General features: G+C 42.6%; 1 protein-coding gene across 21 annotated transcripts in view; it reads left to right on the top strand.

Moving 5' to 3' along the window:
• NKTR (natural killer cell triggering receptor) overlaps positions 1–12,442 on the top strand; it is a 52,066-nt gene extending 39,624 nt beyond the window's left edge. For 7 of the 21 annotated variants that reach the window (XM_070575723.1, XM_070575721.1, XM_070575722.1 and 4 more), the window contains 5 exons: positions 927–3,818; positions 6,208–6,303; positions 7,050–7,106; positions 8,125–8,229; positions 9,355–12,442. In XM_070575723.1, the coding sequence (XP_070431824.1) occupies positions 927–3,818; positions 6,208–6,303; positions 7,050–7,106; positions 8,125–8,229; positions 9,355–9,442 (3,238 nt within the window). In that variant the 3' untranslated portion in view covers positions 9,443–12,442. Of the gene's footprint in view, positions 1–926; positions 3,819–6,207; positions 6,304–7,049; positions 7,107–8,124; positions 8,230–9,354 lie in introns of those variants that run through there. The other 14 variants (XR_011527035.1, XM_070575727.1, XM_070575725.1 and 11 more) reach the window with 7 other exon arrangements.
• Positions 12,443–13,225: the final 783 nt, after the last annotated feature.

The raw sequence follows: 13,225 nt of genomic DNA, 5'->3' as shown, positions 1-13,225 counted from the left end.
TGAACTTGATTTGATTCTCCCTCAGAAATTGTTCCTGGAGGCAGAGGGTTATGCGTGGATCATAGCCAGGAACTTGGTATGTCAGCAGTGCTCTTGTGATTAGTTGGTTTGGTTTTCAAAACTATTTTCCTATCAAATTTGAAATTCTTTGCTTTGCACAAACTCCTTTTGTAAGTGAATCTGTTAGTAATTGTCAGTGTGTGTCTCTGAAATTATACGGTCAAGACCAGTCCTATCACTCTTTGATTTATCCTTCCTACATGTGCTTAAAGTATGGATGGAGTCAGTACTTCTTGTTAACTAGGTTTTTGTCAATGCATTTGTATTGACAACAGATGTGTTTTATTTATTTAGTAAGGAAGATTGGCCCTAAACTAACACCTATGCCAATCTTCCTCTTTTTGCTTGAGGAGGAAGATTGTCCCTGAGCTAACATCTGTGCCAGTATTCCTCTGTGCCAGTCTTCCTCTGTTTTATATGTGGGATGCCACCACAGCGTGGTTTGATGAGCAGTGTGTAGGTCTGCACCCAGGATCTGAACCCGCAAACCCAAGGCTGATGAAGTGGAGCACGCACACTTAACCACTACGCCACCGGGTCACCATCTGTGTTTTAATTTTTTTTGAGGAAGATTAGCTCTGAGCTAACTGCTGCCAAGCCGCCTCTTTTTGCTGAGGAAAACGCCCTGAGCTAACATCCGTGCCCATCTTCCTCTACTTTATGTGTGGGATGCCTACCACAGCGTGGCTTGCCAAGCGGTACCATGTCTGCACCCAGGATCCGAACTGGCAAACCCTGGGCCGCCAAAGCGGAATTGCACACTTAACCACTGCGCCACTGGGCCAGCCCTGACTGCGTTTTAATTTTAAAGGATATAGAAAACATGCTTGTAGATAACTGCATGCATATTGTGTCCTTTTCTATAGGTTAAGTGACCCCTGTTCAAGCCGATGGGATGAAAGAAGCTTGTCCCAGAGATCCAGATCATGGTCCTATAATGGATATTATTCAGATCTTAGTACAGCAAGACACTCTGATGGTCACCATAAAAAACGCAGAAAAGAGAAAAAGGTTAAGCATAAAAAGAAAGCTAAAAAGCAGAAACATTGCAGAAGACACAAACAGACTAAGAAGAGAAGGATTATTGTACCGTCTGACATAGAATCCTCAAAATCTTCCACCCGAAGAATGAAATCTTCTTGTGATAGAGAAAGGAGATCTCGTTCTTCCTCAGTATCATCTCGTCATTCATCAAAGAGGGACTGGTCTAAATCTGATAAGGATGATCAGAGCTCTTCAACCCCCTCCAGCAGAGACTCGTACAGATCAAAATCTCATTCACAGTCTTACTCTAGAGGAAGCTCAAGATCAAGGACTCCATCAAAATCTTCATCACATTCTAGAAGTAGATCAAAGTCCAGATCTAGTTCCAAGTTGGGGCACCAAAGGACAGCATCAAAATCACCAAGAAGAACAGCCTCTCAGTTAAGTGAAAATAAACCAGTGAAAGCAGAACCTTTAAGAGCAACAGTGCCACAAAATGAAAATGTTGTAGTACAACCAGTGGTGACAGAAAATATTCCTGTAATACCACTGAGTGACAGTCCCCCTCCTTCAAGGTGGAAGCCTGGACAGAAGCCCTGGAAGCCCTCTTATGAGCGAATTCAGGAAATGAAAGCTAAAACAACTCATTTGCTGCCCATCCAAAGCACTTATAGTTTAGCAAATATTAAAGAGACTGGTAGTTCATCATCCTACCATAAAAGAGAAAAAAATTCAGAAAGTGATCGGAGTGCCTATTCAAAATACAGTGATAGAAGTTCAGAAAGTTCACCCCGGTCAAGGAGCAGATCTTCTAGGAGTAGATCTTATTCTAGATCATACACAAGGTCACGAAGTCCAGCTAGCTCACATTCAAGGTCCAGGTCTCCGTCATCTAGATCTCATTCACGAAATAAATATAGCGATCACTCACAGTGCAGTAGGTCATCTTCATACTCTTCTCTTAGCACTGATGATGGAAGACGAGCCAAGAGAAAATTTAGATCCAGTGGGAAGAAAAATCCTTCAAATAAAAGGCACAGCAGCAGCTCTGAAAAGACACTTCGCAATAAATACGTCAAAGGCAGAAGCAAGTCTTCGTGTCAGAGAAAGTATAGCGAAAGTAGATCATCTTTAGGTTATTCCTCAGACAGCGAGCAGTCAAGTGTTCAGGTTACACAGTCAGCCCAGGAAAAAGAGAAGCAAGTCCAAATGGAAATGAATAATAAACAAGAGAAAAACAGAGGTGAAGAGAAATCCAAGCCTGAACGGGAATGCCCTCGTTCAAAAAAAAGAACTTTGAAAGAGAATCTTTCTGAACACTTTAGAAATGGCAGTAGGCCCAAAAGGAAGAATTATGCTGGGAGTAAATGGGACTCTGAGTCAAATTCCGAACAAGATGTAACTAAAAACAGTAAAAATAATTCCCGGCCATCTTCTGATAAGGAAGAAGGTGAGGCCACATCAGATTCGGAATCTGAGTGTGATGAAATCCACATCAGAGCCAAACCCACAACAAAGTCTTCAGCAAATACTTCATTGCCTGATGCTCATGGTGCTTGGAAATCTAGCAAACAGCGGTCATCGACCTCTGATTCTGAGGGGTCCTATTCCAATGCAGAAAACACTAGAGGAAAGCCACGGAAACGCAAACGTGGGTCAAAGGAAAATATTAAAAGGGAACACACTAAAAAAGTGAAAGAGAAATTGAAAGGGAAAAAAGACAAAAAGCACAAGCCTCCAAAACGAAAACAAGCGTTTCACTGGCAGCCTCCACTAGAATTTGGTGAAGACGAGGAGGAGGAAATTAATGAAAAGCAAGTTACTCAGGAGGCAAAAGAGAAAAAACAAGTGTCTGAAAACAGTGAGACCACAAAGGAAAATATTCCCAGAACTGAGAAGTCCTGTGAAGATGGCAACCTTTCAGGTAAACATAATATAGGAACAATTTCATCAGATATTGATCAGCCTACTAAAGATGACAGTAAACTCAGCATTTCTCCCACAGCTTTAAATACTGAGGAAAATGTAGCCAGTCCTCCCCCAAACATTCAGCATATTGAAGAAAGAGTCCCAAGTGGAGTGGAGGACGTGCTTCAGACAGATGACAACATGGAGATTTGCACACCTGATAGGAGTTCCCCAGCAAAGGTAGAGGGGGCCTCCCCTCTAGGAAATTCAAGGCTGGACAGCCCGGATGTGAACATTGTTCTAAAGCAGGATATGCAAACAGAGCCTCCTGAGGCAGAGGTGGTAAAACAGGAAAGCAGCACATCTGAGGGCAAAATCATGGGGGAAGTGGGGAGACAGGACGGCAGCTCTGCTAGTTCAGCCAGTGCTGTAGAAAGCACTGTTGTGAAGAAGGAGGTGGCTGAGAAGAGCCACATCAGCCCAATGGATAATAAATGGAAGCCCCTACAAGGTGTGGGGAACCTGGCTGCACCAACTGCTGTCACATCCAGTGCTGTGGAAGTTAAGGCATTGAGCGCTGTGCCTGAAATGAAACCACAGGGCTTGAGAATAGAAATTAAAAGCAAAAATAAAGTTCGGCCTGGGTCGCTCTTTGATGAAGTAAGAAAGACAGCACGCTTAAACCGGAGGCCACGAAATCAGGAGAGTTCAAGTGATGAGCAGACACCTAGTCGGGATGGTGATAGCCAGTCCAGGAGTCCAAGTAGATCTCGAAGTAAATCTGAAACCAAATCAAGACACAGAACAAGATCTGTCTCCTACAGTCACTCAAGAAGTCGATCACGGAGTTCCACATCATCTTATCGGTGAGCAACATCTCTTTCCTTGCTCTTTATCAGGGAGAGTCTGCTACTCTTTAGCTTGGAAGAACATCACAATTAGGGACAAGATCATTATTTCCAAATACCTGGAAGGGAATGAAGAGAAGGCTTGGTGCTGTGTGACTCAGAGAGCAGATTGAGGACTTAGGGAGTGGAGATTTCAGGGGAACGAATTTGAGTTCAGTGTAAAAATCTTACCATCAATTAAGGTGCTCTGGCAATAGAAATGAGTTGCCATGATAAGTGGCAAGTTCATCTTTAAAGTTGTGAGGCTGCTCTCTCGCCTGTTTGTGATGCCTTAGAAGAGAGTCCTGAATTTACAGAACATATAGGATTTAGAGATCATTAATCTAATCCTCCATTTCACACAAGTGGAATGTGAGGGCCAGAGAGGCCAAGTTACCTGCCCAGGACATGCATCTAGTAGATTTTGCTTCAAAGGGGAAATGATAAAAACAGTCATTTTTAGATTTATTTTTTTTGGTTCAAGTTGCATCTAACTTTTGTCATCAACATAGACTGGATAGTGCAGAGAACGAGAATTTTTAAAAACTAAAAGAATTGGTGATGGTGATAGGAAGTTAATAAGTAATTTGTATTATTTTCTTTTCCTTGTAACTATTTCATGGTTTTACCTCTTAATTACTCATATCTCTTATTATCTTGTGCTTGATTTTTGTCACTTGAACTTAAAACACAATAAGAATCCTTTGAGTGTTTTTTTCCTTTCTAGTTATTTATCAGTCTTTTTCTTCCCTTACCCAGATTTCTTTAACAGTAAGAACCAACACTTGCCATCTGTAATAACTGTCTCCCATTTACTCGTCAGTTGCTTGCAGTCTATCTTCTGTGCCTTCCCTCCCCCATCTCACTACATTGACTAAGGTTTTCAGCGACTTCCACATGGCCAGTGCCAGGGCATGTTTTCAGTCCTTCTGGAAGCCCTCTTCTGGCTCTCCTCATCCCTCTCAGACCATTCAGTACTTCTTTTGTGGTCTCCTCTTCCTGCTCCTGCCCTGACTCCCAACAGGCCCAGAGAGCTGGTGAGTCCTGGCCTTTTCTCTCCAGGTTCATATTCCCAGATGCACTTGCCTGTTGAGCTACTCTGGCCTCCTGTGTGCTCATCATCTGCCTTACCCTTTACATTCAGACAGTTCTGAGCTGTTGGTGTTGCTGGCCACTCTCATTTACCTTTCTACCGCTGCCTTTGCAGTGCATGCTGTTTTGTTCTGCAAAGGCAGACAGGCATAGAAAGGCTAAGGAATTTGCTGTTAGGCAGCTAATGGGAGTAGGCTGAGATAGCTAAACTTTGCCTCCCTGTTTTGTTTACCTGCCTGGGCCCGACTTCCTACTAGGCTGTGAACTCGTTGAAGCCAGGGACTGTTTCCTGCTCATCTGTCAGTCACCTCACAGAGTCTGCCCTGTAATTGTTTGTTGAGTAAGTGATTAGAATCTTACTAGAACATAATGTGTTCATTCTCTTGCAGATAAACTGGAAGCAGATCATGTCTTCCAAAACATAAGTACATACTGAATAAAACCTATGAAGATACTACCTAAGTAGCCTATACATAGGGGTATTGTTCTGTTCCTGAATGACAGGTATAAAGTAGGGGGAGAAGGGTGGGGAGCCAAGTGAATGCCAGGGTCAGGATTGCATTACTTAAGTTTCTTGTTTGTATTATTAAATGTTAAATAGATAGGAAAAAATAAATGATTAAGTGGAAAAAAATAATAAAAAATGTCTCTAGCTTCAAAAATAGAGCTTTGGCATACCTGATGTACCCCTGCCTAGTGCCACCTTACTTTCTCTGTTCTCTCCTAGAGTTAACATTATCCTAAACTTCTGTTATAGTTTTGTTTTTCTTTATAGTTTTACCACAAATGTTTCTGCCCATATACAATATTGTTTTTGCATGTTTTTTAACAAAATCCTTTTATATATATTTATATAGATAGATGTTCTGTATTTGCCTTTTTCACTGAACATTATGTTCCAAAGAGATATCTGTTGATACATGTAACTGGAGTTCATTCATTTTCCTACTTGAGGATATTTCAGTATATATCTGTGCATCATTTGTTTTTAACCCATTCTTCCGTTAATGGAGATTTGGATTATTTCCTCTTCAGGCATTACAGATAGGGCTCCTATGATCATACCTGTAGCAGCCTTTTCTGGTTTTTCTTTATTTCATTCTGTTCGATTTAAACCCTCCTTAGCTGTCACTGTCATACTCTCCATGAGGAGTTTGTGAGAGACCTTTCTAAGACCTTTCCTCTTGTTGTATTTTCCCCGTCCTGTCCTAGTAGTGAGTAATCTTAACAGCATGGTGAGTTAATATAATTCTCTTTTGTCCGCTTTTAATTGTAGATCAAGAAGCTACTCTAGAAGTCGGAGCAGAGGATGGTACAGCAGAGGCCGCACCAGGAGCCGGAGTAGTTCCTACCGCAGTTACAAAAGTCACAGGTGAGTTTGTGAATCCCACCCTCCTGTGTGGTCTCCATCCTGTCTGCTTTTTAAGACTTGCACAAGCAGAGTAGGGTAGCTGTTAAGAAGAATCCTATCCTTGCTGAATACCCTGCAGGCCTATTTTCTCATGTAGTTCTTTCCTTTGGAGAGCCACCGATTTCTTACTGGCTTTCTCAGGATGGGATCTTATCAGACTGAGGAAAGAGAAATGATAGGAATATTTAAGAGAGGCCCTGACCACCACCTCCACGTCCCCTTCACCCCCAGTACATCTTTCTTACCCTGAGTTCACATCTGCAGTCACCTCTTGACTTGGGGTAGAGATTGGGAGAGGAGGATTGTTAAAAGGGGACCAAAGGAAGAAGTGTGTGTGGGGTGGCCCCAGGTTTCTAGTTCTCCCACCTTCTTTGACTCCTCTTTCACCTCTCAAGGTATTTGCTGCTGCTGCAGCTTCACTTTACTTCTAAGTGTCCGACCTGTGCAGGCCTTCCCCTCCCACCCAGTCAGAGCCTCCCCATGCCTCTATGTGCATCTCATAGAAGGATTGCATGAAACTTAATCTTTCTCACGAAATCCAACATGCTTTAAAAGAAAAAATCCAACATATTTTGATATGAAAACGAAATAAATATAGCTGCTGGATTTCATTGTGTCTTCTCCTTGATGAGCAAATAAATGTCTAGATTTTTGATATAGCCAGTCCTGATCCACAAGATGATGGTCCTTCATGTGATTACTATTAGGACATCCAGCAGAAGCAGATCCAGGAGCAGCTCATATGATCCCCACAGTCGGTCCAGGTATGGACAGGGATTGGGTGACCACCTCGGGGACCAAATTGAAAGACCTTCTTATATAAAACCCTTAATTCCCCTTTAACAAATGTTGTATGGAAAAACTCAGCACATGTATTTGTCTTATGAAATCATTCCCTTTCTAAATGAGGCCTTTTTGACAGTTTTTATCTGTTGGCCCATTGAACTCTAGTATCAAAAGTGACAACTGATGTCAAATTGTAATGGCAGGTGTTTATTGAATGTAATTGCCTAATAAGATCCACCAGATTCTAATCAAACTAACTCAGTATTAATTTTGTGATATTTTTTAATGCAGAAAAGAAATTAACATTTTTCTATTTAATATGGTAAGTCTGATTTGGGGCAATTGTGAAATGTTTCCAGTATTTGTTCTGCAAATGTGTCCTCACACTGTCATATAATGCCCATGTTCTAAGAGAACACTCTTAAGATCCTAAAAAGAAACGGGGGCTGGCCAGGTGGTGCAGCAGTTAAGTTCACACCTTTCTCTTCTCGGCCGCCCAGGGTTGGCCGGTTCAGATTCCGGGTGTGGACATGGCACCGCTTGGCAAAAGCCATGCTATGGTAGGCATCCCACGTATAAAGTAGAGGAAGATGGGCATGGATGTTAGCTCAGGGCCAGTCTTCCTCAGCAAAACGAGGAGGATTGGCAGTAGTTAGCTCAGGGCTAATCTTCCTCAAAGAAAAAAAAAAAGCGGGGGAGGGGTGCGGCCTGGTGGCGCAGCGGTTAAATGCGCACATTCTGCTTCGGCAACCCAGGGTTCGCCGGTTCAGATCCTGGGTGCGGACATGGCACCGCTTGGCAAGCCACGCTGTGGTAGGCGTCCTACATATAAAGTAGAGGAAGATGGGCACGTATGTTAGCTCAGGGCCAGTCTTCTTCAGCAAAAAGAGGAAGATTGGCAGATGTTAGCTCAGGGCTAATCTTCCTTAAAAAAAAAAAAGGGATTATATGAGTTATTTGAATGGGAAAATTTAGCGTTTGTTGTTGCTGTTAAAGCAGGTCCTACACTTATGATAGCTACTATAGCAGGAGTCGGAGTCGAAGTAGAAGCCAGAGGAGTGACAGTTACCACCGAGGCAGAAGTTACAACAGGCGGTCCAGGTGGGTCTCCTTGGTGCACTGCAAGTTACTGTGGGCACTTGGTGTACGAGGTGATAGACTGCTAGTAGAAGAGAAAGCATAGTCTTCTAAGGACAGAAATACTTCTTTCTCTTCTTGAATTTCAGCAACCCACAGGCAGCTACTTAAAGTGGCCTTTGATTAAGGATTGCTGGGTAATGTTTGTTAGTTATTGTTAATGTTTGAATCTAAAATGGATTTTTAAATATTCACATATCCTTGGACAAACATTTCTTTTGGAAGGAGTAAAGAGAGAGGCCAAAGAAGTGGGCTCTCCACCTACCAGCTCCAGCTCGGGCTTTTCTGTCTTTTCTCCTTGAATGTGCTGGAACCTTTCCTTCTGCCTGGAGACACAAATGCTGACTCCACCATCTCCCCTCCTGCCTTTTGAAATGGCCAATTCCCACCTACCCTACAAATCTCTACTGCCCCTAGGAAGCCCTTCCTGACTGCCAACCCTGAGATATGCCCTGCCCACCCCCCCTCACCCCCCCCCCCCCCCCGTGTGTCTTATTTGTCCTGCCCACTATTTTATACTATTCTTTAGCCCCAAGGAGCTACACTTGGTCTGCTGTGTGTGGGGGTCCCTAGGATCTGGCAGAGTGATTGGCTCTCAGTGAATGTTTGTCAAAATAACTGAATGGTGACCGTAACCAGGTCGTCTTGACTCACTATCCCTGTGGTTCTGACCATGCCCCGCCCCACCCTCACCCCTCATTGGGCCTCCATTTTGATTTCCTTATCTTTAATGAAACTCTCTTCATGCACCTTTTTTACCTTACTTCCTCAGTCCAATTAAATATTGATGTTCATTTTGGGTAACATGGAAAATTATTCTACTCATTTACATGAGTAGACTTCAAGTAATTTCCCAAGATGTCATTTTTGTTTATTTTATCTTAACCTTGATATTACTACCATCTGTCATTTAAAACATGTTTGAGAAGTCCACAATGTTGCCAGTCATTACCCCATTTGTCCACCCACTGTGCTATGCCACATCAGTATTGCTTTCAAGCCACTCACATCAAAAAAGAAGCTGCAAAAGGAATTCAGAGTGTTGACAGTTAAAAAGTGTTCCTATGTTTGTTTTGTTTTGTTATGCAGGAGTTGTAGATCTTACGGCTCTGACAGTGAAAGTGACCGAAGTTACTCTCATCACCGGAGTCCTAGTGAAAGCAGCAGATATAGTTGAAAATGTCCCCCTTTTTTGATACAAATTATATCTTATTTGTAAATATCTGGTAACTTAAAAGTTTAAGAACTTAATGGCAGTCTATTGTTGTATTTCAATATTAGAGATGAATTTCAAAAATGGACACTTAATTGTTACTTATTCACTTACCTGTGTGCAGAATTTAAAATACAGATATGTCTCCTAAAAATATTTTATGCCACATTTTACAGTAGCCAACTATGGAAATGAATTTCATTTTCTTGAATCAAGAAATCATGAAATTTAAGTATAATTTGCAATATTATTTTAGTCTGTTTCTCTCCATCTCATGTATTCCTTAGAATACAGATTCTTTTTGCCCATTTTTCAGGTTTTAGCATATATGCTCCCGAGACAGAACTGTGAAGGAGAACTGTTAAAGGTGGCCAAATATCTATACAACAATTACAGAGTCTTATACATATGTGCTCTTAAAAACAAACCACCCAGAATTGATACTGATGGTAGCCAGGAGTAGAGGCAGTGGCTCTGGGGTTCTTAACTCATTCCTTACTTTGTTGTCTCAGAGGATCAGGCAAGTGGTCATCATACAGCCCACTGTCTGTATCACTTCAGCAGTGGGTGAGGTTAAGAGTAATAAATCAGCCTTAACTATAAATACCTGCACTGTCTCTAAGGCCCTAATATTTTATGTGCTTTTTAATCAATACTATCAAAAGTTTAGATTGTAAAAAACAATTCTATTCCAGTTCATGCTTTGGTGCTTGGTACCTTTTGGTGCCTCTAAGCATTGTTCTTATATACTATATATTTGAATTTCATTAAGAGAGATGAATTTTGTTTTTGTTTTTTTTTTTTTAAAGATTTTTATTTTTTCCTTTTTCTCCCCAAAGCCCCCCGGTACATAGTTGTGTATTCTTTGTTGTGGGTTCTTCTAGTTGTGGCATGTGGGACGCTGCCTCAGCATGGTCTGATGAGCAGTGCCATGTCCGCGCCCAGGATTCGAACCAACGAAACACTGGGCCGCCCGCAGCGGAGCGCGCGAACTTAACCACTTGGCCACGGGGCCAGCCCCGAATTTTGTTTTTTAAATTCACTGACACCAAACATGGTTCCTTCTGAGCTGTAGTCACTGGATATTTGGAAGGCTTCTCTCAAGCACAGGTGTGGGCTGGGCGGTCCCCTGGAGCAGGCAGGATCGGCATAGGGGGTTGTGTGGCCCCTCAAGTCCACTGCACATAACTGATGTGTGTGCCTCTGGAAGAGTGGGATCGATGGGTGGCCTTCAGAAGTAACACCAACGCCTAACCACCACCATCCTGGAGATGTTTGCAGGGCTTTACTGTTAATCTTTCAAGTAAGAGATCTCCCACAGCAGCAGTTAACTGTTGTACGCACCAGCACATTTTCCTGTTTCCGCTGTGACCCACACTGACTCAGTGAAGCCTCGCCTGACATGAGTAAACCTAGGACAACAGACAGGGGATGAGGGGTGCACGGCACTACATAGATTACACATTTTCAGTTTTGGGTGGTTCCTCCAAGAATGATTTGACCTGTGAAAACTGATATGATTTTTATTTAATCTTTAGTTTGAGGTTTTTTTTCCCCAAGTGTACTTAATCACCTTAGTGCCAGTTTCATTGAGTTTTGCAGAAGAAATTCCTATTGGATATTTGATGTAGAACTCTCTGCCATTCTAACCCAGGCCTTGCCTGGGGTACTTGGGAAGTGGGAAGGAGCCCTCAGTTGGAGGGATCTGACAGCCCCTGATGGATGGAGGGGTGACCTTGGATGTATTAAAACCACCGCCCATGAAAGGTTCATAAACAGGGTTAAGTGGTCAGTTGTTTGCCAAATTGATAGGCAAGAGTACATTAGAAAACAGGACCTACATCAAACAAACGTGCTTGCTAGTGAATATGAAACAGTGTGTGATTCACATGAAGGGTTTTCAAAAGTTGCCTGCAAAGGAGAATCTTGCTCTAATAGTACTCAGTGGAAAAAACTGCATTCAGAACCCAAACAGAAACTGCCAAATCTAACTAGGTTAAGAAAATTACCCTTGGGCAACGTATTAGTTTTCTATCGCTGTGTAACAAATTACCCCAAACTTAGCACCTTAAAACAACACCCATTTCTTAGCTCACAGTTCTGTAGCTCGTGAGTCTGGCACAGTCTGGCTGGATTCTGCTCAGGGTCTCAGAAGGCTGAAGTCAAGGGTCAGCAGGGCAGCATTCCTGTATGGAGATTCTGGGGAAGGTTCTGCTTCCAGGTTCATTCCGGCTGTTGGCAGGATCCAGTTCCTCGCTGGCTGTCAGCCAGGGGCCTCGCCCTCAGCTCATTAAAGCTGCTCACATTCCTTCTGTGTGCTCCCCTCCATCTTTGAACCAGCAGTGGCTCCTCGAGTCCTCCTCATGCTTCAAATCTCTCTGCCTTCCTCCTCTGTTTTAAAGTTCATGTGATTAAATCAAGCCCACTGAGATGACAGTCTCCCTATATGAAAGTCAGCTGTGCCATAGAACATAACATAATCACAGGAGGCATAGTCACAGGTTCCTGGGATCGGGGCCTGGTGGAGGGGAGGGTTCTGCCCACCATAGGCAAGAACTGCCCAGTGTGGCTGTGGGTGGAATTTTATCCTGGAAAGGTGGGCCCTAGAAGCCTCATTTATCCATGGAAAAGAACAGACCTCAGCTGCAGCATTTGACTTGTGTATTTACTAAATGAACTACAGAAAATAGTTTTTCTTCCTAAAGGGGATTGTTCTGTATTTTAAGTTATTTTTTAATAAAATTGAATTATGTTGTGAATTGTGCTTCTTAATAGAAAATGCATTATTGGACTGTTTTTGTAACATCCTGTTTACTGCAAATGAAACATCATATAGCTGGTATTGTTCAAAAACTGTAGAAAATACTTTTGTACATATTGGCAATGTTTGTATACACTTCATTTAAATTTCCCTAAAACTTGAAAAGGGGACCTTGTAGAAATTAAAATATATTCTTAGTTTAAGTCTGAGTCTGTGCATGTTTCACCTTTCTTTACTCCTCCAGACTTCAAATGGCATTTCTAAAATGCAAACAAAACCTTGAGCCTCTCTGCTGGCCTGGCCAGTGAGGAGACTTCGCCTCTGTGGCTCATCTTTGTCTTCTAGTTGAGTATTCGTGGCAGGGCACGAGGTGGAGGTGGACTGACCTCAGGCAGAGATGCTCACCTACCCAGAGAAGCAGTGATGGCTCTGGGTCTTCCTCCCGCTGTCCTCCGGCTGAGGTGACCTGCATCTAGATGTCTTTGCTGAGGAAGGACTATGTCCCATCCCATCTGTGAGTTGCTGCCTAGGGACAGCACATTTACCTGCAAAACCCCCTCCACACTTTGCTCCCCAACAGCGGTTCACCAGGCAGGTGCAGAGCACTCACTCGGGAAGAAAACATTCATGCTGATATTTTTAGCACCCACGTGAGAATTTGCAGGGCAAGTACAAGTAACTTTTTTTCCTCAGAAATCAAATTTGTATTTTCTTAATGAATACAACGTAATCTCTCACTTAGAGAGATTGTGGAGATTCCGTTTTCAAAATTGAGTTAACAGTAGATCCCAGGTCAGGCAATTCCTGAAAATAGGCAAATCTGGATGCATTGCTTTAAAGTTTAAAGATAATTGCAGAGTGTTTGCTGTAGGGAAATCCCCAAGTGAAGTTTCTTTAGGGTCTTATTTTTTGATGAGCTCCATTTTTTATTCACATCCTGATAGTGATAATCTTGATCAGCTTGGCAGTGTTGGGGGGAAACCTGT

Source organism: Equus przewalskii, chromosome 15, assembly GCF_037783145.1.
Source record: "Equus przewalskii isolate Varuska chromosome 15, EquPr2, whole genome shotgun sequence".
NCBI classification, from domain to species: Eukaryota; Metazoa; Chordata; class Mammalia; order Perissodactyla; family Equidae; genus Equus; species Equus przewalskii.
The sequence above is the reverse complement of the archived record's forward strand: the minus strand, read 5'-3'. Positions and strand labels throughout refer to the sequence as shown.